Consider the following 27,063-nt stretch of genomic DNA (forward strand, 5'->3'; position numbering starts at 1 on the left):
AAAAAAACAAAAAAAGGCATAACCTAGTCATGTTTGAGGAACAATTTGAACATCAAAAAGAGTAACAATTGTTAACTGATTGTCATACGCTGAATAAATAAAAAGCTGTGTCAAATATACAAGAATGTTCATAGCAGTACTATTTCTAGCAGCCAGTAAGAAATTAGGATAAATGAATTGTGGTATAGTCATACAATGGAATACTATATAACAAGGAAAATGAAGAAAGTACAAATACACATAGCCATGGATATACTTCATAAAACTGAGCAAAAGAAGAATGAATACACTATATGATTTCATTTACATAAAAAAAATAAGAAGACTAATATATACTAGTGATTACTCTCGTAGGGTTAGGAGTTGGGGCTAGTGACTTGAAGAAAGCATAAAGAAGGCGGAGTGTTGGTAACATCTTGTTTCTTGTTCTGGATGCTTGTTACATGGAGGTGTTCGGTTTGTGAAAATTCATCAAGCTGTATACTTTTCATACGTGTACTTTTCCTGTGTGCATATCATACCAACAGAAAATAAGCAGGAAAAAAGTACAAAGTAAAAAGTTCAAAATAAAAGTAAAAAAAGGAAGAAAAAAGTTCATGCAGAAGAATAGAATGAGCAAATCACCATTTTGTAACATACAATGTAATGAATGACCCAAGCAAGGATTATTACTATTGTTATTATTATTTTTTTTTTGAGACGGAGTTTTGCTCTTGTTGCCCTGGCTGGAGTGCAATGCCGCGATCTCGGCTCACTGCAACCTCCGCCTCCCAGGTTGAAGTGATCTTCCTGCCTCAGCCTCCCGAGTAGCTGGGATTACAGGTATGTACCACCACGCCCAGCTAATTTTGTCTTTTTAGTTGAAACGAGTTTTCTCCATGTTGGTCAGTCTGGTCTCAAACTCCCAACCTCAGGTGATCCGCCCACCTCGGCCTCCCAAAGTGCTGGGATTATAGGCGTGAGCCACCGCCCCCGGCCCCAAGCAGAGATTCTTAATGGATGCTAATTTATTATGCAAAAGGAAGTAGAGAACAGAATTTTTAATGTCATAGAATGCAAAAAGCTTATTGATATGGTTTCAGATTCCACATTGCAACTAACCTGTAAGAAACTATACCATTTGTCAAGTATAGTATCAAAGAATATCCACAATTACCTGAAAATGAGATTAAAATGTGCTTGTCTTTTCCAGCTACACATCTGTGTGAGGCTGAATTTTCTTCATATACTTTAACTAAAACAACCTATTCAAACAGAGTGAATGCGGAAGTGCCTATAAGAATTGAGCTGTTTCGGTCAGGCGCCGTGGCTCACACCCGTATTCCCAGCACTTTGGGAGGCCGAGGCGGGCGGATCACAAGGACAGGAGATCAAGACCATCCTGGCTAATATGGTGAAACCCGGTCTCTACTAAAAAATACAAAAAATTAGCCAGGCGTGGTGGCGGGCAGCTCTAGTCCCAGCTACTCGGGAGGCTGAGGCAGGAGAATGGCATAAACCCGGGAGGCGGAGCTTGCAGTGAGCCAAGATTGCGCCACTGCACTCCAGCCTGGGCAACAGAGCCAGAATCTGTCTGGAAAAAAAAAAATTTTTTTAATGCAAAACAATTCCATTCCCGGTAACATTTTTTGCTTAGAAAAATATAATTGTTTTTCATAAAAGTATGTCATTTATGTTTACATGTAAAGGGTCTATTATTGCTACTTTAAAATAAATAAATTATCTTAAATTACTCATTTAATTTCTAATAATCAGTATATAGAATCTACATAAACAAGAGCTTTTGGGTTCTCAATACTTTTTCAGAGTGTAAAGGGGTCCTGACACCAAGAAATTTGAGAACCTAAAGTATTGAAAGAAAACATGGAGGGATTTAAAATGACATATAATTTCAGAGTAGGGAAGACTTTTCTAAGCAAGTCAACAAAACTTAGAAGCCATTAAAGAAAGATTAATAAATGTAATTAAGTAAACATTAAAAGGTTCTGCATGGGAAAAATGTCATAAACAAAGCCAAAAAGATGACAAGTTAGGAAAAATTTTAATTTTCCTTTATATCTAAAGAGCTTTTACAAGTCACCAAGAAAGGACAAACAACTCAAAAAATGGCCAATCAACATAAATGTATAATTCACTCAATAAAGAAATACAGATTTTTCAACAATGTTTTTAAACATACGAAAAATGCTCAAGAGCTTTTGTAAATACAAATTAAAACTAAAGTGAGATATGGTTTTTCATCTACCGGATCAGAAAAGATAAAAGAATGTGGTAATATCTGTGTAAGAAATCAGGTGCTCATGAATATTTTTGTTTGGAGTGTAATAGTACAGGGCAATGTGTAACATCTATCAAAAATTCAAAAGTATGTACCTTTGGATCCAGAAAGTTAACCTATACATATACTCATACATGTGCATAATCACTATAGTTTTGTGATTGACTAAATGAATTATGATAAAGCCAGACAACAGAAAATCAAAAAGAATGAGTTATATGTACTGACATGTAAAGATCACAATGATGTACACAGTTACAATAAAAAGGTAAGTTGCAAAAGTGTATATGCTACCATTTGTATTGAAAGAAATGTAAAAAACCAATAAAACTTCTTTAGAAAAAGAAGCAGTACCATGATCATGTACTGCCTTTTCAGTAACAAAAAATAAAATAAATAAGATTACTAGTCTATAAAGAATAAAATGGGATGGGTGTGGTGGCTCACACCTGTAATCTCAGCACTTTGGGAAGCCAAAGCAGGTGGATCACATGAGCCCAGGAGCTCAAGACCAGACTGGCAACATGGAGAAACCCCATCTCTAGAAAAATACAAAAAATTTAGCCAGGCATGGTGGTGTGCACCTGTAGTCCCAGCTACTTGGGAGGCTGAGGTGGGAGGATCACTTGAGCCCAGGAGGTTGAGGCTGTAGTGAGTACTGATTGTGCCACTGCACTCCAGCCTGGGTGATAGAGTGATTTAAGAAAAGCTATGGTTTAGAATTAGCATTTCCTCTTAACGCCCATTCTACTTCATAAGTGATTTACATGCTATAATTCAGTAAAAAGAACAAACAATATTTGTTACATGTATTGAAGAAAAGGATGTCAGGTCTAAAACTGAGGCTTGAAGGTTAAAAAAAAAAATCAAAAGCAGTGTATTAATTATCATTTCATCAATCTACAGATTTTTATTTTTGTTTCACTCTGCATAATTCTCACTTAAGTTGATATCCACTTCTTTAGTGAAATTTTAGAACTTCACATTATCTCTTTTAACTATTCTTTTTTTTTTTTTTTTTTGAGACGGAGTCTTGTTCTGTCACCCATGGTGAAGTGCAGGGGCGCAATCTCAGCTCACTGCAAGCTCTACCTTCTGAATTCACGCCATTCTCCTGCCTCAGTCTCCTGAGTAGCTGGGACTACAGGTGCCCACCACCATGCCCGGCTAATTTTTTGTATTTTTAGTAGAGATGGGGTTTCACTGTGTTAGCCAGGCTGTTCTCAATCTCCTGACCTCGTGATCCGTTACAGGCGTGAGCCACCACACTCAGCCCTCTTTTAACTATTCTTAACACATATGTATAATAGACTGATATGAGCATATTAAATTATTTTAACAAATCATTTTATTTCTGTTTTTGTTTAAACACTTAAACTACATTTACCATAACTGTATTACAAAGACATCCCTTTGAAGAATAGTTCCTTGCTAAATTTTCCAACAGTAACCAACCTAAAGTTATTAAGCAAAGATAACTGTTCATTTAAGTATAAATTATTATATGTTTACCTGCTGATGCTAAGATCGTACAGTGCAAAGCATGTTTTAAGGCCTCTAGTCTTTCACTTTCGTGGACTATTGTCTTGTAAGACAGTTCATTGTACCTTTGTGCAGCTTCAATGAATTTTCTTCTATAATCAAGAACACGTGCATAGCATACCTACAGAGGGAAAATGTTTCAATTAGGGGACAAATTAAAAAGCGAGAGTTAAAAAAAAAAACAGAGAAACAATTTCTAATATTTAAGAGCATCTATCAGATGTTCTGGAATATCTTAATATGTCACAATTCTCCAATACAAAATTAATTCCAAATCAACTTATCTGTTACCTTATAATGTATCTGTAATTGTTCATTGGTTGATTCATTCTGAAGCAACGATGCTCTATTTATGTAAGCCTCCGCCTGGACTGGATCATCATCCTCCAGATATAGCCTAGCAATCTTCAAGTAAGTCTCCAGTTTATAATCTACATTGTACTGTCTAGGATGTAACAGAAAAACACATAATGACTCAATATTTTGTCAAGAAAATTTTAGGAATAATAGAAGATATGTTGTTTTTTCCTCATATATATTCTGGTACCATAAGGTAATCAAACTTTTTACTGCATTATACAAAAACTAAAAAGTTTTATTGAATTTTTATTATCATTAATCACATTATATCTTAGCTGCTTTTAATCCTCAATCTCATAAGCTAAAAGCTAAAGAACAACTGCCCAGTTTAGGGGTATATCATATATGATTAGTGGGACAACCTTCCTAGAAAATAATTGGGAAATATGCTCTCCAACCATCCTTTGAATCCTTTAAAATGCCTATACCCTTAACCCACCATACATTTACCTTTAGAAAATAAATCCTAAGGCCAGGCGTGGCGGTTCATGCCTGTATTTCCAACACATTGGGAGGCCTAGGTGGTGGATCACCTGATGTCAGGAGTTCGAGACCACCCTGACCAACATGGTAAAACCCTGTCTCTACTAAAAATACAAAAAATTAGCCGGGCATGGTTGGCACACACTTGTAATCCCAGCTATTCGGGAGGCTAAGACAGGAGAATTGCTTTAACTCAGGAGGCAGAGGTTGCAGTGAGCCAAGATCGTGACATTGCACTCCAGCCTGGGTGACAGAGTGAGACTTAGTCTCAAAAAAAAAAAAAAAAAGAAAAGAAATCCTAAAAAGATAGTCAGGGATGTGCACACATATGCATATAAAAGGATATTAATTTCTACAATTATTTATAAATATCTATGTCAGGAAAAAAAATGGAAATCACCCATTATGATATTATTGATGATCAAGTTGTAGTGCATAAAAAAGGTAGAATACAAGGCTGGGCATGGTGGCACACGTATAATCCCAGCACTTTGGGAGCCTGAGGCAGGCAGATCATGAGGTCAGGAGTTCAAGACAAGCCTGACCAACATGGTGAAACCCCGTCTCTACTAAAACACAAAAATTAGCTGGGCATGGTGGCGCACATCTGCAGTCCCAGCTACACGGGAGGCTGAGGCAGGAGAATAGCTTGAACCCAGGAGGCGGAGGTTGCAGTGAGCCGAGATCATGCCACTGCACTCCAGCCTGGGCAACAGAGCAAGACTCCATCTCAAAAAAAAGAAAGGTAGAATACTGTATAATTATAATCTAGTCACTATTAATTTTTCCTAAGTGAAAAAACTGGATAAAACAGTATGTAAAACATTATTAAAATGTATTTCTATACACATATATCAAAATAGTAATAGCAATTATCTGTGGGTAGTAAGATTATAAGTGGTTTTCATTTTCTTCTTCATCTCAGTGGTCACATTTTATGCCAGGAATGTATAACTAAAGACCTCACATAATTCAAAACTCACATGAAACAAGATTAATCCTAACAGAAAAATTAATCCTATTTACCTGCAAGAGTGGTGCTACCATATGGCAAGAACACAGAGTTTATAATTCACTTGGCCCTAGATTTGAAAATAATTCTATACTTTATTGATTTGGGGGGATGGAGAATGGGAGGAGAAATTTATGCAAATTTAATTTTTTGCATATATTAATATTCTGTACTTTTTTCCATTCACAATTCAAATATACATTGCTTGCCACGTACAGCACTATATTCTTGAATTTTCCAATTTTTTGCCAAGTGTAACTATTACATCAATTACTTTAATAATCAGAATGAATCATTTTTTTGAAAGAAAAAGTTCCCATTTATCCAAAGTCTACATTTAGTAACTTTAACTTGTTTAGAAAACCAATGACACTTTGATCTCTTTGGTTTACTCACAGATAAGGATAATGCTACAGTACTACTAAAATGACAATTATAACCACTGCAAAAAACAATTATCTAATTTTATATTTATTTCAGCTACCACTTAAAAGAAATCAATTGCCCTGTGCTAGGGAGAAAATGCTAGGTAAAGAATAAGATGAATGCAATCAAGAAAGCCCAGGTTTTTCAAATTACCAAATTATCAAGGGACCTTGAAATGCAAAATTCAACATCTACATACGAAGGCTTTTTTACAAACTGGCTGCTTTTTCAAGGAGCATCATTGCCTAGTAACTTCATAAATAATGCACAAAAGGCAAGATGTCTGAAGCAGTGTCTGCCTCACTATTGCAAATATTAATGAAGAACAAAAAAGAATCCCTCCTTCACCTGGTAAAGGAGTAGAAAGGCAGATGAAGATATTTTTAAGTCCTTCACAGTTGGTACCGTTTTATACTTGCCAACTTGAAGAGGAAGTGTTTTCAATACAATAACCAGTAGTCTCACACCTTTCATCCTCATACAATATACTTAGGAGAAATGTTTCACACAGAAGTATAAATTTTAAAAAATACATACATCAAGAGGTAAGATTGGCTGAATAAGAGTTATAAACCATCTTTTTTTTTTTTTTTTTTTTTTTGAGACAGAGTCTCACTCTTGTCACCCAGGCTGGAGTGCAGTGACGAGATGTCAGCTCACTGCAACCTCCACCTCCTGGGTTCAAGTGATTCTTGTGCTTCAGCCTCCCTAGTAGCTGGAATTACAGGAACACACCACCACACTTGGCTAATTTTTGTATTTTTAGTAGAAACAAGGTTTCATCATGTTGGCCAGGCTGGTCTCAAGCTCCCGACCTCAGGTGATCTGCCGACCTTGGCTTCCCAAAGTGCTGGGATTACAGGCATGAGCTACCATGCCTTGCCATCTTAACTTTTTAAAACTGTTTTTCTACCTCATTTTCTCTAGTATCTCAAACCCAACAATCCTTGAACCCACTGTGCCCTCCAAACCACTTATCCCTTACATGTCACTGCCTTTCCCCATAAAGGCTTCACTTTCCTCTTTACCTAGCCTAATTCCTATGGTCACTCATTGTAATCACTTGTTTTTTTTTTTTTTTTTTTGAGACGGAGTCTCGCTCTGTCGCCCAGGCTGGAGTGCAGTGGCCGGATCTCAGCTCACGGCAAGCTCCGCCTCCCGGGTTCACGCCATTCTCCTGCCTCAGCCTCCTGAGCAGCTGGGACTACAGGCGCCTGCCACCTCGCCCGGCTAGTTTTTTGTATTTTTTTTAGTAGAGACGGGGTTTCACCGTGTTCGCCAGGATGGTCTCGATCTCCTGACCTCGTGATCCGCCCGTCTCGGCCTCCCAAAGTGCTGGGATTACAGGCTTGAGCCGCCGCGCCCGGCCTGTAATCACTTGTAATCATTGAATTGCATAGGCATTCATCTCCCTTGTCCCTCTCTTGCTGTCATACTTGTTGGGCAAAAATCCTAACTGTGGTTAAACCTAATTGTTCGCTCACTCCTTTCCTGCACTCATATAGCTGAAATGTGATGGGAAAAAGCAGCAAATCAAATTTTTTTTTTAGATGGGGTCTCAGTGTGTTGCCCAGTCTGGGCTCAAATTTCTGAGCTCAAGGGATCCTCCCACCTCTGCCGGGACTGAGGCTTGTAGCTGGGACTATAAGCATGAAGCCACTGTGCCCAGCATGACTGATCTAATTTTAATCATTATGACCTTTAACAAGTCCTTAATGTTGCCAAGTTTACATGCTGAGTCCATTCATTGTCCCACTCTCCTAAGGAGATTACTTCTCACAAGTAAGATACTCCTTATCTTACTTGACCTATCAATGCCATAGCTCATCACCTGCCCCTTGATACATTTTCCTCTTTTGGCTTCTAGGACACCACCCTCCACAGTATTCTGATTTCCTTCTTACCAGGCCTCAGTATACTCAGTCCTTTGGTCTATCTACATTCCCTCCTTTGGCCATCTCATCCAATCTAATGGCTTTAAATTCCATCTATATGTCAATGACTCCCAAATATGTATATCTAGCTCAGATATCTCTCCTCATCTCCAGACTAATATATTCAACTCCTTACTACATATTTCTACTTGGATATTGTATGTCCAAAATGAAACTCTCAATATTCCCTACAAGCCTATTCTTCCCTACTCCAACTTTCCAACTGCTCAGGCCAAAAATCAGGACTTATCTTGACTTTTTGCACACTCTACATACAAGCCATTAGGAAATCCTTACTCTACCTTAAAAAACTTATCTAGAATACTTCTCACATCCATCTTATCTGTGGTACTGTATAAGCCTTTTTTAAAAAAGACAGGGTCTTGCTTTGTGTCCCAGGTGGGAGTACAGCAGTGCAATCATGGCCCACTGCAGCCTCAAATTACTGGCTTCACACAATCCTCTCGCCTCAGCTTCCCAAGTACCTGGGAGTATAGATGCTTATCACCAGGCCCAGCTAATTTAAAACAAAAAAAAATTTTTTTTGTAGGGATAGGGGGCAGTCTCACTATGTTGTCCAAGTTGGTCTCAAACTCCTGGGCTCAAGCGATCCTCCCGCCTCAGCCTCCCAAGTAGCTAGGACTATAGGCATGTGCCACCATGCCCAGCTTTTTTTGTTTTGTTTTGTTTTTTTGGTGGAGATGGGGTCTAGCTACGCTGCCCAAGCCGGTCTTGAACTCCTGGGCTCAAGCAATCTTCTCCCACCTCAGCCTCCCAAAGTGCTTGGACTATAGGCATGAGCCACTGTACCTGGTCTCACAAGCCTCTAAACCAATATCCCTACTTCTATCACTGCTTGCCTACAGTTTATTCTCAACCCAGTAGTGAGACTAACTATTTAAAACAGAAGTCAGATCATTTCACTTTTCTATTGACAATTCTCCACTGGTTCCCCCTTATTTCACTTAGTGAAAAGTCAAATTCCTTATAATGGCTTATAAAACTCCACATAACCTGGTCCCCAGTACTCTCTGCTCTCATCCCTCATCTCTTGCCCCTTTGCTCACTCTATTCTATCCACACTGGCCTCCTTGCTCTTATTAAGAAAACACTTCAAGCTTGCTCCCATCTTAGGGCCTTTGCACTAGCCCTCTCCTTTAAGAGTATCTAGTGATGATATTCGGCCAGGTGCAGTGGCTCAAACACCTGTAATCCCAGCACTTAGAGAGGCTGAGGTAGGCGGATCACTTGAGGTCAGGAGTTTGAGACCAGCCTGGTTAACATGGTGAAACCCCATCTCTAGTAAAAATACAAAAATTAGCCACGTGTGGTGGTGCGTGTCTGTAATCCCAGCTACTTGGAAGGCTGAGGCAGGAGAATCGCTTGAACCAAGGAGGCAGAGGTTGCGGTGAGCCAAGATCATGCCATTGCACTCCAGCCTGAGCAACATAGCAAGACTCCGTCTCAAAAAAAAACAAGTATCTGGTGATATTCTTTCCTCAGATCACTCATAGCTACTCCCTTACCTCCTTCAAGTCTTTGATAAAGTGACATCAGGGCCACCCTACCACCCCAATCACCCTATTTAAATATACATACAACCTGTCCCTGCTTTGCCCCCTTACTTTTCTTCACAGCACTTATCACCTTCTAACACACTACAAATTTTTGTATTTGTTTCCTGTACTAGAATGTAAGAAAAAATATAAGTGAGCAATTATATACATCCTATATATAGTCATCCAATAGCCACTATTTACTATACTTTTGTCCTGTTTCCAAAGGAATTCCCACCAACACTTGGGCTGCATTTCTCCAGTCTTCTTCTTTCTCATATATAGATGCAAGATGCTGTCTTATGGAAGCAACCTGGAATAACAGGTATACATGTCAAATCATTTCAACTGATATTAGTAACTAATCAAAATAAGTAGGAAAATTATTCTAAAGTGGCAATTCAACATACTAAGCTGCCAAATAAATAGTAAAAGTTTATCGAGACCACCCAAGTTTTCCTATGAATTTTGCATTTACAGAATATCAAAGTAGTGAACTGAAGCAACACATTTCTACAATGTGGATTATGGCAAAATACTGTAGTTTAAATGTTAAATTTAGCTTGTATGTTCCTGCATACACGATGCTGGAGTTTTCCTGTTTTCAGCTGAAATACCAATTTTACTGATTTTAAAAAATTGTCTAGAGAGCAATATTTGGTTCAGAAAATCAAGTTTTACTTTATAAGCAAATGTCAGTTGGAGTTGTAACATCCTAATATTTACTTGATTTTGCATCATAAAATGCTGTTTGGCACAAAGTTTTGTCAAAAATGAAATTGGATGATTATCTCTTTTAAGAATTTAATAATACCAGATTCTCAAAATAACTGCTCAAGTTAAAAAACCACTGCTCTAGATTTTTACCTGCTCCTCAAATGAAATGACTCTAGGCTGGATCTTTTCCAAGGTGAAGTGATAGATTTCTTTGGCTGTGCTATCAGGCAAGTTAGGGAGATGTGTGCAAAAATCAGTCAGCAACTGCCGCGAGATCACAAGACTGACATTCTCATTAACCACTTGTTAAAAAAAAAAGATAAGAAAACATGAGATACTGATAAAGTGTCATTAAACAATCAACCTTTACTTAAAATTAATACTAACAACAATCTATATTAGTGCAGCCTTCAATGCATTATTCAAGGATTTCCATACCCCTATCATTTTATATTACATCATGAGTTTTCCTTATGCTGAAATACTTGATTACACAATGACTACACAAAAATAGTAAATATAGGCCGCGTGCAGTGGCTCACGCCTATAATCCCAGCACTTTGGGAGGCCGAGGCGGGTGGATCACGACGTCAGGAGTTCGAGACCAGCCCGACCACCATGGTGAAACCCTGTCTCTACTAAAGATACAAAAAAAAAAAATTAGTCAGGCGTGGTGGCGGGCACCTGTAGTCCCAGCTACTCAGGAGGCTAAAGCAGGAGAATCGCTTGAACCTGGGAGGCAGCGGTTGCAGTGAGCCGAGATCACGGCACCGTAGTCCAGCCTGGGCGAAGAGCTAGACTCTGTCTCAAAATAAATAAATAATTTAATTAATTAAAAAATTTTTTAAAACAGCAAAAATAACATAACTTTTCTAAGAAACATAAATAATTGAAAAAAGTTTTAAAAGTTGATAATTTTATCTTATTTTTCTACAAAGTGAAGGCACAAAAACACCTATACTTTCATTTATGTGCTTATATCACACTTTGTTCCAAAAAGGAGTTAAAAAAGAAAACAGTAAAATAATTTTCATGAAATTTAAAGTGCTGCCAGTACAGTTATTGCCACTTACACTTTCCCAATAAAAACAATAAATAAGAACTTCAGTGAGCACTAGATGTACTGACATTATTTATAAACATTTACGAGGTATTATTTTATGTGATTAAGCTCTGGAGCCACACTGCTTCTACCACTACTGATTATACGGCTTCAGACAAGAAACTTAACTTGTCTGTGCTTCTGTTTCCTTATCTGTAACACCTATTTCATAAGGTTATTATGAAGCTTAAATGCAATAATATACACAAAGTACTTTAAACAATACCTGGTAGATAGCACTCAACAAATGTTACTACTGTAACTATTACTATCATTTTAAATGCATCATCCTTCTGAACCATTGCTTATTCAAGTCTTAAAGCAGCAGTTACTAGGAAAATAAGTGATTCAAAAACTGTTCAGTTGATGTAAATGATTTTAACAGTAGACTGCTTTTCTTGGTGGTTTACTGGTTCAAAGCTTATACAAAGATCAAAGTATGTATGTATGTATATGTTTTTTCATTGTTTTTTTGAGACCGTCTTATTGCTGCCCAGGCTGGAGTACAGTGATGCAACCTCCGCTCACTTCAGTCTCGACCACTGGGGCTCAGGCAGTCTTCCCACCTCAGCCTTCCAAGTAGCTGGGACTACAGGCATGTACTATCATGCCAGGCTAACTTTTGTATTTTTTTGTAGAGACGAGATTTCTCCACATTGTCCAGGCTGGTTTTGAACTCCTGAGCTCAAATGATCCCTTGGCTGGGCGCCATGACTCATACCCGTAATCTCAAAAAAAAGTGCTGGGATTACAGGCATGAGCCACCATGCCCAGCCAAGATCGAAGTTTATAAAAAGCACTATTCGTCTGCTACTACAGTGCAATGTTCTCAATAAACCACTCCTAACAGTTTTTTCAAAACCATTGCTAGTTTATCTCACACTGGAGGCCATGATTTTTTAGGTCTGTAACCTTTTAAGTTTTAAGGCAGTAACTTTTTAAGGCAGTATTTTTTTAAGGCAGTTGTAATTAATTAGCTTATCACATATTAATTGGAATTCATTATTGGGTAATACTGGATGTGACTGAGAAAACAGTTTCATTACAAGCGTCATTAGGCATTTAAGTTACCATACAAGCTGGTATTACTCAGGGAAATATAAGCAAGTAAGAGTAGTGTATCAGAAAACCTCGTTTCTGATCTGGGCTCTGCCAGCTAAATTTCCTTGAAAAAAAGTTACTTAATCCTGAGACTTGTCTTACAATATATTACACAGGGATACCTGTACCTATATGGTCTAGTCAAAGGGTTATTAGAAGGAGCCTATGTGACAGGTAATGAGTGTGAAAACACACTGTAAAGCACTATGAGATATCATTAATGATGTGAACTCACTATAAAATTCCAGCCTGAATTTTGAGTAATTTTCAAGATCACTGTATATGTTTGAAGTCAGGTAGTGTGGAAAAGTTTCTGGAAGAATGAAAATTTCTAGTTCTCAATTCAGCAAACATAAACATTAATAACAGCTAATTCTTACATAGCATTTATTATATGCCAGGTCCTATTCTAAGCACTTTACTATGTATATTAACTCATTTAATGTCCCAATAATTCTACAGAGAATTTTACTGTACTACAGTAATGTACTACAGAGTACATTTTAAAGAGGAAAAGGAGGCACAGAGAGGTTAAATAATTGACCCAAGATTATACAGCTTATAAAATAGCATACCAGAATTTGAACCCAAACTATTCTCTTCACTATTACGCTGTATTGTCCCTCATCAGCTATTATAATAACAATAACCATACAAAATTTTAATTGGGATTGTAATTTTGAAGATAATTCACTGAAAATTAATCAAGTTGTAAACAGTTTAAATTCTAAAATCACTCTCAATGCATATTCTAAAATCATATCAAATTGATAATTTGATATAAAACAAGGCTTGAGAAAACTTTAAAGTCCTAGCTCAGTAACACAAGGCAAGCAGGAAATTTCCATTTCACTTACTTGCTTCCACAAAAGCTTTCAAAGCTTCTAGTTGTTCTGCTCCAGATAACTGAATGGCTTTTTCCAGGATCTGACGATACCTACAACAATACCAAATGAATGTAATGTTCTGAGGGTACTATATTTTTTAATGCAAACTTTGATTTGTATTTATTCATTTCTACTTACCCTGGTTTCTTTCATAGTACTATAGTTTGTGGTTTTCTTTATAGTATATCACAGATTTTTTTTTTTTTAAGTTTCTAGTCTATCACAAGAAATATTAAATCTGTAATTATATAAGGTGCCACTTCATCTAGTTTTCAGTATAGTATACCAGAGTTTTTTAAGTTTTCAAGTTCATCACAAGAAAGAGTGAATCTATAATTCTGTTACTGAATCTAAGGTGTCATTTTTTCTTGAAGGTTTTATTTTTGAATTTAAACTACAAAGTCAATTTCTTTTCAAATGCCTTAAAAGATAAGCTATATTTCCTCCAACTGTGTAATAAACAGACACACAAAAACATTATTTGAAGTGACCCGGAATCTTTTCCTCTTACAGACCTAATGTATGTAGGCTCACCAACAATAGGATAATGTTGACCAGGCAATGAAACCAAACATTAGAGACTGAACGTCTTAGTCTGCACAAAATAAACTTCACCAAGTCAAACGCACTGATAGAATACCATTTACGCTGTCAGACAGGACCTATTTATTCTTTATTTGCATTCAGATCTAATAACTATTCTACCTAATATCTGTGACCACACAAGCTCCACGAGGACAGGAATTTTTGTGTTTTGTTCTCTGCTATGTAGACAATTATCTCAAACAATTCTTGGCACATCATAAGCACTCAAATATTCAACAGTATTAGTAATGTTTTATTTCTTAATGAGGGGTTAGTATATGAGTGTTATACTATTCTTTTGTTGTTTCGTTGTTGTTGTTTTTGAAGACGGAGTCTCGCTCTGTTACCCAGGCTGGAGTGCAATGGCGCAATCTTGGCTCACTGCAACCTCCACCTCCCAGGTTCAAGCGATTCTCCTGCCTCAGCCTCCTGAGTAGCTGGGATTACAGGCGCGTGCCACCACGCCCAGCTAACTAATATTTGTAATCTTAGTAAAAACAGGGCTTCACCATGTTGGTCAGGCTGGTCTTGAACTCCTGACCTCATGATCCGCCCACCTTGGCCTCCCAAAGTGCTGGGATTACAGGCGTGAGCCACCGTGCCTGGCCTCTACTATTCTTTATCTCTTTTGTCTTAATCTTTTTTTTTTTTTTCTTTTTTGAGATGGAATCTTGCTGTGTCACCCAGGCTGGAGTGCAGTGGCACGATCTTGGCTCACTGCAACCTCCGCCTCCCAGGTTCAAGCAATTCTCCTGCCTCAGCCTCCGGAGTAGCGAGGACTACAGGTATGCACCACCACGTGTGGCTAATTTTTGTATTTTTAGTGGACATGGGGGTTTCCCCATGTTGGCCAGGCTGGTCTCGAACTCCTGACCTCAGGTGATCTGCCCACCTCGAGCTCCCACAGTGCTGGGATTACAGGCGTAAGCCACCACACCCAGCCAATTGTACTATTTTTTAAAAGCAGTAAATACATTTTACAAACCTAATAGCATTGCAATTATTCAGAAAGTCATCCAGAATAGTTACGAAATAAATATACAAAAATAGAGCCTGAACTCATTCAGATTTATGACTTTCATTTTGTAGGGCACACCCTCAAGCTATCACTCAGCATTACTGACTCAACTCATACAAAATTCTCACAACCTTGGTTACCTGATTTCTCAAAACCACAATGAATCAAAGTGACTTTAAGAAAGCAGATATACTGATAGAAAAGATAGCAAATTCCAAAAGAAGAAATAAATTATTCTAAGAAAGCAAGGAAATATTAAGTTTTTAAAAAATTATATTTTCAATATTGCTAAGTTTGAGGGTCCTTAAAAGATAAATTACTTTATGGCCCTGGGCATGCTTTCAGATAAGTCATACATTCAATGGTTTGCTCTCTTTTTTTTTTCATATTTAATTAAATCAAGGGTTATGGCTAAGATCTTTTACATTTTATCCTCACAGATTATTTTATACTAACAATATTAGATTCAAAGATAACAGTGTCTCACTTACATAAATTTGCTAATTAACCTAAGTTGTTTTGTGGTTGTTATGGTTTTGTGGGGGTTTTTTTGGTTGTTTTTTGGTTTTTTTTTGAGACAGGGTCTCACTCTGTCTCCCAGGCTAGAGTGCAGTGACATGATCATAGCTCACTGAAACCTCCAATTCCTGGGCTCAAACAATCCTCCTGCCTCTGCCTCCCGAGTAGCTAGGACTACAGGCATGTGCCACCACTCCTGGTTAACTATTCTTTTCTTTTTGTAGAGATGGGGTCTCACTACATTGCCCAAACTGGTCTCCATCTTCTGGACTCAAGCAATCCTCCCAACTCGGCCTCCCCAAGTGCTAGGATTACAGGCTTGAGCCACTGTGCCCAGCCTAACCTAAGTTTTAACATATAGTTTCATAATCAATCAACTAATCTGTATTGGGAATAGGAAGAAAAAATGAAAACAAACCAACCTAAAAAGTGATCAAAGTTTTACACTCATCAAATTATATAACTTATAGAGGCCTTAGAAATTGCCTACATAAATTCCCAGTTTTATAGATTAATAAATTGAGGGCCAGTCGCAGTGGCTCATGCCTGTAATCCTAGCACTTTGGGAGGCCAAGGCAGGTAAATCACTTGAGTCCAGGAGTTCAAGACCAGCCTGGGCAATGTGGTGAAACCCCATCTCTACAAAAAAAAAAAAAAGAAATACAAAAATTGGCCAGGCGTGGTGGCTCATGCCTGTAATCCCAGCACTTTGGGAGGCCAAAGCAGGCAGATGGCTTGAACTCAGGAGTTTGAGACTAGCCTGAGCAACATAGTAAAACCTCATCTCTACCAAAAATACAAAAAATTAGCCAGGCATAGTGGCACACACCTATGGTGCCAGCTACTTGGGAGGCTGAGGTGGGAGGATCGCCTGAGCCCAGAAGGTGGAGGTTGCAGTGAGCTAAGATCTTCCCACTGCAACTCCAACCTGGGCAACAGATTGATATCTCATCTCAAAAACAAAAATTTTAAAAATAAAAAATAATAATACAAAAATTAGCCAGGTGTGGTGGCATGTGCCTGGACAAAGCAAGACCCTATCTCAAAAAAAAAAAAAGTGAGGTACAGCACTGCGGCTGCATGCTCCCTTGCTTCTCTAATATGTGAATTCCAGTATCTAAGAACAGAGATTACTTTTTCACAATAAAAACATAAAATGACTAACCTGTTTTAAACCAGGAACTTAAACAGAAATTTAATATTGCCACATAAAATCATCCCAAAGTGTTAATTAAGTCCTTAGGCATTTTAAGATGCTATATGAGATTCTGCATACGATACTAAAAAGTTTTTAAATGACCTTAGTCTTTGAAGATCTTATGGCTGAGAAGACAAAGGGGAAGATTAAAAATAAAAAGTTAGGCCGGGTGCGGTGGCTCACGCCTGTAATCCCAGCACTTTGGGAGGCCAAGGAGGGCGGATCATGAGGTCAGGAGATCAAGACCATTCTGGCTACCAGATGGGGTTTAGTGAAACCCCATCTCTACTAAAAATACAAAAAGTTAGCCGGGCGTGGTGGCAGGCGCCTATAGTCCCAGCTACCCGGGAGGCTGAGGCAGGAGAATGGTGTGAACCCGGGATGTGGAGCTTGCAGTGAGCGGAGATCTCGCCTCGCACTCCAGCCTGGGTGACAAAGCAAGACTCCATCACAAAAAAATAAAAAATAAATAAAAAATAAAATAAAATAAAAAGTTAATACGTTAAGTGTTAAATTACAATATGGCCAGGTGTGGTAGCTCACACCTGTAATCCCAGCACTTTGGGAGGCTAAGGTGGGCAGCAGATCACTTGAGGTCAGGAGTTCGAGACCAGTCTGGCCAACATGGTGAAACCCCATCTCTACTAAAAATACAAAAATTAGCCAGGTGTGGTGGCATGTGTCTGTAATCCCAGCTACTTGAGAAGCTGAGGCATGAGAATCACTTGAACCTGGGAGGCAGAGGTTGTAGTGAGCTGAGATCCCGCTGCTGCACTTCAGCCTGGGCGACAGAGCGAAATTCTGTCTCAAAAAAAAAAAAAAAATTAAACTACAATAATACAAAAACAAAAGTTACGATAAAACTGAACAATATAAGCAATATGACAAATGAAGAGGTAATATATTAACTCAAAAGAGAGTAAGGCCAGGCAAAGTGGCTCACACCTGTAATCCCAGCACTTTGGGAGGCCAAGGAAGGCAATCGCTTGAGGCCAGGAGTTCAAGACCAGCCTGGCCAACACGGAGAAACCCCATCTCTACTAAAAATACAAAAATTAGCCAAGTGTGATGGTGCACCCCTGTAAGTCCCAGCTACATGGGAGGCTGAGGCAGGAAAATCACTTGAACCTAGGAGGTGGAGGCTGCAGTGAGCCAAGATTACTCCACTGTACTCCAGCCTGTGACAGAGTGAGAGCAAAGCAAAAATGAACAAGATTTGTCAAAGAAGGCTTCATAGATAATAACAGCTTTTTATATGAGTACTCAGTATACAAAGAGAAACATGACTGATATGGAGAATGTGCAAGTGCCAAATATTTTCTTCCTTAAAAAAATCTGGCCAGGTGCGGTGGCTCACGTGTGTAATCCCAGCACTTTGGGAAGCCGAGGTAGGAAGATCACCTGAGGTCAGGAGTTCGAAACCAGACTGCCTAACATGGTGAAACTGCGTCTCTACTAAAAACACAAAAATTAGCCAGGCATGGTAGTGCACGCCTGTAGTCCCAGCTACTCGGGAAGATGAGGCAGAAGAATCACTTGAACCCAGGAGATGGAGGTTGTAGTGAGCCGAGATTGTGCCACTGCACTCCAGCCTGGGCGACAGAGTGAGATTCCGTCTCAAAAAAAAAAAAAAAAAAAAATGTATGGAGGAAAATAAGTGTTATTACTAAGGCATTGAACATCTATCCATTTATCATCAGTGAATTGAGCATCTTTTATGTGTATGAACCAAAGTTCAGTATGTTGATTCCTAATTTCTTGGCACTTGAAAGGAATCTGGAGGTAAATAAAGCATGAAAATGTACCACAGTCATCATTTAAGATCACAATGGGTAGTAAAGGTAGGTATTAACAGATCTTCCACTTACAGTAATGGTGAACTAAATGACTGGACAAACCCTCCCTCAAAAAAAAAAAAAGCCAACATGAAAAGCTGAAAGAAATGAAAAAAAAAAATTTAATTGCATAAAATCCTAACAAGAGGGAAAACGAGGAAAATAAGATAAACCAAATAGTCTGTCTAAAGGCATTTGCTGATGGTGGAAAGACGGCTGAGAGGCAGAGTGGCATTTCTTGTAGGGAGGAGAAGGCGGGCTCGCTGCAAATCTGCTGGAAGCACTGAGAAGCAAGCTGCCATTTCTGGCAGACTAACTGAGCTACACAAATGGGAATGGAAGTTCCATATCTGCCAAAGGAGGAGACACACACTTCAGAAGTAAGGCTACAAATTCTATCCCAAGACCACCCAAGTAAACCAAAAAAATTCTGAAGCCTTGATTCTACACTGTTAGCACTCTCAGGTAATGAAATTTCTCTCTAGAATTAACAAAAGCAACAGACAATCGCAACAACCAAGGACATCAGATACTGACTGGAGTTACCAGAAGGAGCATGATACAATTATGCTTACAATGTTCATGGGGATAAAGACAAGCTTTAAAGTTTCAGCAACAGACCAGGAGTCATAAAAAATATCACTGGAAAAAAGAACCACCAGAAATTACAGAGCTAAAAAATACAACCCAATTTAGAAACTCAATGGAGTACTTAACAGCAGATTAGACACAGCTGAAGAAGTGATAAACCAGAAGGTAGGTCTGAAGAACTAATCCAGAATAAAGCATTCAAATGGAGGAGACAGGCCGGGGCGCGGTGGCTCACGCTTGTAATCCCAGCACTTTGGGAGGCCAAGACGGCAGATCATGAGGTCAGGAGACTGAGACCATCCTGGCTAACACGGTGAAACCCCGTCTCTACTAAAAATATAAAAAAATTAGCCGGGCGTGGTGGCAGGCGCCTGTAGTCCCAGCTACTCAGGAGGCTGAAGCAGGAGAATGGCATGAACCCAGGAGGCAGAGCTTGCAGTGAACTGAGATCACGCCACTGCACTCCAGCCTGGGTGACAGAGCGAGACTCTCTCTCAAAAAATAAATAAATAAAAAATAAAAGACAGAGTAAGACAGAGTAAGATGCCTAGAGGTTATAGTCAGTGGGCCTGACAGGGATTTCACTGGAGCCTAGAGGAAAAACAGAATGGGGCAGAGGCAACATTTAAAGAGATACAGGCCAAGCAGAGTAGCCCACACCTGTAATCCCAACACTTTTGTAGGCCGAGGCAGGAGAATCCCTTGAGCTCAGGAGTTCGAGACCTGCCTGGGCAACACAGGGAGACCCCATCTCCACCAAAAAAAAAAAAAAAAAGTTTGTAAATTAGGCCTGGTGTCATGTGCCTATAGCCCCAGCTACTCAGGACGCTAAAGCAAGAAGATTGCTTGAGCCAAGCATGTTAAGGCTGCAGTGAGCTGTGATCTCTCTACCGCACTCAAGCCAGGGCAACAGAGACAGGACAACCCTGTTTCTAAAATAAAATAAAGAGATATAACTGAAGACATCTGAAGACTGATGAAACCATTTAATCCATTGATTCAGGAAACCCAGCGAAGCTTGACCAGGATAAAAAACGGCCACAATAATTTCACTCCCATACCCATGTCCCTTTACAATATAGCTCTGTAGCTCTTCATATCAAAAGGTAGAGTTTATTTCCCTACCCCTTGAATCTGGAGTTGACCAACAGAACGTGGTAGAAATGAAGTGCTAGTTCTGAGCCTAGACCTCGAGAGGCCTTGTATGTGTTTGTCTTTTGGAACCCTGCTGCTGTCACATGAACAGGCCCAGGCTAATGAGATATGTAGCCCAGTCAACTATATTGCCCCAGCCAACAAGCCAGCCAATCCACAGAAGTGGTTGCCCACCTGGCCCAGCAGGCAGCTAACTACAGACCCACATGGGAGCCCAGTGGAACCAAGACTATGTGGAGCAGAAAAGAACCATACAGCTGGGCCCCATCCAAACTACCAACCTACAGAATTACGAGCTAATAAGTGACTGTTGTTTTAAGCCCTAAGTTTTGGGGTTTATTTCATGGCAAAGGGTAACTGACATAGAAAAGTAAAAACAAATCCACAGACGTATCATAATGAAGCTAAACAAAATTAAAGACAAAATCTTAAAAACAGGTAAGTGCTGGCCGGGCGTAGTGGCTCATGCCTGTAATCCCAGCACTTTAGGAGGCCGAGGCAGGCGGATCACAAGGTCAAGAGATCGAGACCATCCTGGCCAACATGGTGAACCCTGTTTCTACTAAAAACACAAAAAAATTAGCCAAGTGTGGTGGCGTGCACCTATAGTCCCAGCTACTTGGGAGGCTGAGGCAGGAGAATTGTTGAACCCGGGAGGCAGAGGTTACGGTGAGCCAAGATCACACCACTGTACTCCAGCCTAGGTGACAAGAATGAAACTCCGTCTCAAAACAAAACAAACAGAAAAAATAGGTAAGTGCTAATATAATTTTTAGGAGACAGAAATAATTGGATGGGGTTGATCTTTAAAACCTAAGTATTTCAATTTAATAACAGTAGGAAGGCAGGCATTCTAGGCAAAAATAATCACTATCTGAAGTGTCGTCAATTTTTTTTGGTGAAAATAAGGCCAAAAAGGTAGATGTGTTTGTTTAGAGTTAAGGGCTCGTAGGCAAGTAGACATGGACTGTCTTCTAGCTTCACCACTAGCTGTGTGACCTCACAGCAAGGTATTTCAACTCTGTACTTTGGTTTTCTCTTATTATAATGTAAATAATATCACTTACTCCTACTTGTTAAGGATTTTTAAATGTAAGTAATGTTGTGCTTCGCACAGTAAACTACATGTTATCAACTTTCACTCTACAGATGAAAACCACTAAAATGGTTGTGTTTGGGACAACAAATAGAGAATCAGAATCTGAGTTAGAAGGGGCCTTTGAGTTCTATCCTCAATATAGTCTATCCTCCATTGTGGCTCTCCTATTCTAAATCTTTATGTGAGATAATAACGCATAATACGCACAAAAACAGCCTACAAAATGGAGGAAAATGCTTTTCATCTGACTAATTTCTTTTTTTTTTTTTGAGACGGAGTCTTGCTCTGTCGCCCGGTCTGGAGTGCAGTGGCCGGATCTCAGCTCACTGCAAGCTCCGCCTCCCAGGTTTACGCCATTCTCCTGCCTCAGCCTCCGGAGTAGCTGGGACTACAGGCGCCCGCCACCTCGCCCGGCTAGTTTTTTGTATTTTTAGTAGAGACGGGGTTTCACCGTGTTAGCCAGGATGGTCTCGATCTCCCGACCTCGTGATCCACCCGTCTCAGCCTCCCAAAGTGCTGGGATTACAGGCTTGAGCCGCCGCGCCCGGCTCATCTGACTAATTTCTTATACAAACTTTAGACAGCTGTGTTAATCCACATTATGGGAAAGCATTTCTAATGGAGTTTTTTGTTTTGTTTTGTTTTTGTTTTGTTTTTTTGAGACGGAGTCTCGCTCTGTTGCCCAGGCTAGAGTGCAGTGGCATGATCTCAGCTCACTGCAAGCTCCGCCTCCCGGGTTTACAACATTCTCCTGCCTCAGCCTCCCGAGTAGCTGGGACTACAGGCGCCCGCCACCTCGCCTGGCTAGTTTTTTGTATTTTTTAGTAGAGATGGGGTTTCACCATGTTAGCCAAGATGGTCTCGATCTCCTGACCTCGTGATCCGCCCGTCTCGGCGTCCCAAAGTGCTGGGATTACAGGCTTGAGCCACCGCGCCCAGCTCTAATTGAGTTTTTAACAAGAAAACGAGCATAGTCTGGTAGGTTTAAAATGAGCTTTTTAGAGCAGATAAACCTGGGTTCAAATACAAGCTCTGCCCCTTTCTAGCTATTCATTAATTCAACCACATGTATTGAACAACTGTTGTTACAGATATGCCAATTGCTAGGAACACAGAGTATTGATGTTTTAGAAACAATGTACTCCATTATTCTTTAATATGGAATCCTTTGTTTCTCAGCTCCTAAAAAATCCCCAGAAACCTTCATTAAAAGTACATACAAGAAAAAATACATTAAAAAAAAACCACTGATATATTTCAAGGGTATTTCTCTTAAAGCATATAGCTGGTAGAACTCATGTTGTTATAAGGATAAATATCCTGATACTTTCTTGCTCAGATAGGAACTGCAGGCAAGCCCAAGACTTTTCTCAGAAAGCAGCTCTGAAGGAGTTGCTGGCTAACACAGCACTGGCTATCAGTTATCAAGCACATTTATTTCATTTAATCTTCACAACACCATGTGGTAGACTGCTACAGTAATGGCTTCCAATGAATCATGTCTCCCTCTGTCCAGGCTCCTTTGCAATGTAACTTTGCCACTAAAGAGGGAGTAGTAGGCTCCATTTCCCCTCCCCTGGAATCTGGGCTGGTCTTCTGATTTACTTTTACCAGTACTAGAGAATTGATGTGAGACTTCCTAGGCTATCCTTAAGAGGTCTTGTGACTTCCTCTCTTATAGCAACCTAAGAAAGCCCAAGCTAAACTAATGAATGAGAGACTATGTGCAGAGAGAGACAGATCCTGCTGAGAGCAATATATGCATGTGAGTCCAGCCCTAGGTGAGTTGCCAGCTGACTATATCTGCAAGAGTGAGCCCAGACAAGACCAGAAAAGCTGTCCAGTCAACCCATAGAATCCTGAGAAATCACAGTTGTCTTACACTGGTAAGTTTTTGGTTACAAAGCAACAGATAACTGAAGTATCCTATAAATACTATTGTTTATCTCCAATTCAGACCTGAAAAAGTAAATACTTAAGTTTCAGAACTCCGCAAATATATGAAAAGCTCTATTTCTTCTGATAACTAATGCACTTATTTTTCTTTTACAAAATAAAAAGTAAAGGAAGCATGGGGGAAAAAATATAAGCTGCTTTTACTTTCATCCATATCTACAAAATTACAAGCAAAAAGGATTGAGCCATGAAGACATATTTATTTCCAACCCATGCAATAAGTGAATATATATTACTGACAGCTTAGTGATAGTAACAACAATCTTGCGGCACTTTCTATACATCAGGTACTGTTCTAGGTGATAATAAGTGTGGTAAGTATATATGCACACAGATACTCATCTTGTCCTCAGATAATCTCAGACAAGAATATGTCCTATTATTATCTTCATTCTCCTGAATGGGAAAATGCAGCACAAAGTAGTTACGCCCAAAATATACGGCTGAATTTCCCACTGATAAAAGTAGATTACATTTACCACCAGAGAAAAGGCAGCCTAGCCTACTTAAAACAGTCAGAATTTCGATGACCAGGTTAGAGCAGGTGTATCCCATTAATATACATCAAAGTGATTTCAGCTGTCAGGATATAAACATGAAGATCAACTTGAGGCATACTTTATTTACTTATTTATTTATTTATGGAGACGGGGGTCTCACTATGTTGCCCAGGCTAGTCTAGAACTCCTGGCCTCAAGTGATCCTCCCACCTCAGCCTCTCTGCACCCGGCCTAGAGAGGCATACTTTAAGTTCATTACAAAAGATCAGTGCTGTGACATCTACAAAGAGAAAATGAACAATATATATCTACCTACCTATGCTTAATACTGTTGAACAACTGCTTGCACAACAGGCACGTCACACATTTTAACTTGGAGTGAACCTAAGCATTCTATATGAATTTCGACAAAATTCAGATTCCTGCAAACATCACTACTCTAGACATCCTGATCCGCGATATGAGCACATTCCGCCTATGTGCCTTCAGAGTTGGTGGCGGAGAAAATACCCGAAACACAAGGACCGACAGAAGACAGTCTGAGTGGTCTGGACGACATGACAGCGGCCATACCTCCTCAGTCTCAGCCAGCCCCAAGAAGCCATCTCCCCGAAAAACATAGCATCAAGGCCCCAGAATATACATTTCTCTGAATCAAAAAAAGGAGGAGGAAGGTCCAACGAGAGGCCAGATTCGGTGTGACGCCGGCCAGCGATAGGAAGAGGTACCAGGGAAGGCTACTAAGGCCAGGGTAGCAGTCGTCTCTCAGGCCGCTCTTCCAAAATCCTAAGGGACCAGAGGGATTCTATCAATCACTGAACAAGTTGACAGTCATCCCAAGTCTATGGCCTCGAAGGCCCCTGCACAAGGTCCCCTCCAGCTTTCTGCTTCTCCCAACATTTGCCTCCCTAGCCGACCTCAGGCCCGCCCCCTTGGTCGTCAGGCCGGTTCCTAGCTTCACGCCCAAGAGTCGTGGCCAACCTAAGGAGATTAAGGCTGTGGCTTTTTTTCCCCACCTCTGTACTCCCGCGTTGCTGGGAAATACTCACTTGCCAGCCAAATCTTTATGAGAGCCGCTCGAATTCATGAGCTGGGCCAAATCCTGTCGCACGGCTGCCGCCATCTTTCTCCCAGCTCAGCGGTGGATGCGGGGCCTCTGGCAGCCAAAAAGAAAACGAGTGTGGTCCTCCAGAGTGCAGCCAGAGGGAACCTGAGATGCTACAGAGTAGCGTCTGTGTGGGCCAGAGCGTCGGGTGTGGGAGCCTGGGCTAGCTCCGCCCTCAGGGTTGAGTGATGCGGGGCTCCACTCTTCAGGTCTGAGGCCTGCCCAGCCCTCTCCTACAGGCGCTGGCTCTCACGCTCGGACTTTGGATTGGCTGATGAACTCCAGGAGTGAGTCTCTAGTGTAACTCCAATAAGTACCCGGTACATAAAACGACTACGTTTTCGCAAAGTTCCGTGTCTCATGTCTGTGGTTTACCGTCCTCAGGTCTTTCAGGCAGCGCTTAAACTGCCTGTGGTAAAGAACGAGTTTTGTTTCTGATTCACCACAGACGATACTTTTTAGAAATACAATTAAAAAGTCCCCATTCCTCCTCCCACTCCATGCACTTTATAATGGTTGATCAGATATTCCAGTTTGTCCAGTACAAGGCCATTTTCCCTCTGTCGTCCTGGAGTGGTGATTAGTAACATCCCCCCTTGCCGCCGGGTGCGGTGGCTCACGCCTGTAATCCCAGCACTTTGGAAGGCCGAGGCGGGCGGATCACGAGGTCAGGAGATCGAGGCCATCCTGGCTAAACACGGTGAAACCCCGTCTCTACTAAAAATACAAAAAAATTATCTGGGCGTAGGTGGTGCACGCCTGTAGCCCCAGCTACTCGAGAGGATGAGGCTGTAGGATGGTGTAAAACCCGGGAGGCGGAACTTGCAGTGAGCTGAGATTGCGCCACTGCGCTCCTGCCTGGGCGATAGAGCAAGACTCCATCTCTAAATAAATAAATAAATAAATAAATAAATAAAATAACATCCCCCCTTTCATTCCAGAAACGGTTACATTTCAATGGAAGATTATATGGTCGCCTGCATTTATATAATATTCAATACTCATGTATTCTTATGGAATTTCTGCAAATACAAGCAAATATTAATAAATATAAAAATTTACCTCTCCTTTCACAAAAAGTAACACCACATAATTGTTCTGCCTTGATTTTTTTTTTTTTTTTTTGCACTTTTCCTGGTACTATGGTTTGAAATAATTGTCTTCTCCAAAACGCAAGTTGAGGGCTGGGTGCAGTGGCTCACATCTGTAATCCCAGCACTTTGGGAGGCCGAGGCGGACGGATCATCTGAGGTCGGGAGTTCGAGACCAGCCTGAACAACATGGAGAAACCCCGTCTCAACTAAAAATACAAAAATTAGCCAGGCGTGGTGGCACATGCTTGTAATTCCAGTTACTCAGGAGACTGAGGCAGGAGAATCGCTTGAACCTGGGAGGCGAAGGTCGCGTTGAGCCAAGATTGCACCATTGCACTCCAGCCTGGGCAACAAGGGCGAAACTCTGTCTCAAAAAAAAAAAAGGCAAGACTCTGTCTCAAAAAATAAAAATTAAAATAAAATGAAAAATAAAACAACAACTCATGTTGAAACTTAATCTTTAATGTGGCAACATTTAGAGGTGGATCTTAAATAGGTGATTGGATCATGAGGACAAAACCCTGAGGAATTGATCCATTCATGGATTAATGGGTTATCATGGGAGAGAACATGTGGCTTTATTAGAAGATGAAGAGACCTGAGCTAGCATGTTAGGAAGGTCACTCCCTTGCCATGTGATACCCTGTGCTGCTTCTGAACTCTAGCAAGTCCTGACCAGCAAGAAGGGTCTCACTAGATGTGGTCCCTTGACCTTAGACTTCTTGGCCTTCATAACTGTAAGATATAAATTCCTTTTCTTTATAAATTACCCAGTTTCAGGTATTCTGGTATAAGCAACAGAAAACAGACTAAGACAGCTGGACATCTTACCAGCTGTCCAGTCTTTAAAAATCACTCTTTTTAGAGCTAGAAGATATTACATAGCAAGGGTATGTCTTAGTTTATTTAATCCTTATAGGACACAAGTTATTTTTAATCAATGCTGCGATGAATAACCTTTACATACGTTATATACGTACAGGTAGAAAACATTACCAGAAATGAGGCAA

General features: G+C 40.1%; 1 protein-coding gene across 3 annotated transcripts in view; it reads right to left on the reverse strand.

The window, feature by feature from the left end:
* The window catches only part of COPS4 (COP9 signalosome subunit 4), a 41,584-nt gene extending 15,827 nt beyond the window's left edge, over positions 1-25,757 (reverse strand). For 2 of the 3 annotated variants that reach the window (XM_033214228.1, XM_033214226.1), the window contains exons 1-6: positions 24,904-25,757; positions 13,369-13,448; positions 10,459-10,610; positions 9,801-9,904; positions 4,112-4,265; positions 3,791-3,941 (exon numbers count right to left, since the gene is read on the reverse strand). In XM_033214228.1, the coding sequence (XP_033070119.1) occupies positions 3,791-3,941; positions 4,112-4,265; positions 9,801-9,904; positions 10,459-10,610; positions 13,369-13,448; positions 24,904-24,977 (715 nt within the window). In that variant the 5' untranslated portion in view covers positions 24,978-25,757. Of the gene's footprint in view, positions 1-3,790; positions 3,942-4,111; positions 4,266-9,800; positions 9,905-10,458; positions 10,611-13,368; positions 13,449-24,427; positions 24,641-24,903 lie in introns of all 3 variants that reach the window. The other variant, XM_033214227.1, reaches the window with a different exon arrangement.
* Between the last annotated feature and the right edge of the window lie 1,306 nt (positions 25,758-27,063).

This window comes from Trachypithecus francoisi, unplaced genomic scaffold, assembly GCF_009764315.1.
Source record: "Trachypithecus francoisi isolate TF-2019V2 unplaced genomic scaffold, Tfra_2.0 Lachesis_group1, whole genome shotgun sequence".
Taxonomy (NCBI): domain Eukaryota; kingdom Metazoa; phylum Chordata; class Mammalia; order Primates; family Cercopithecidae; genus Trachypithecus; species Trachypithecus francoisi.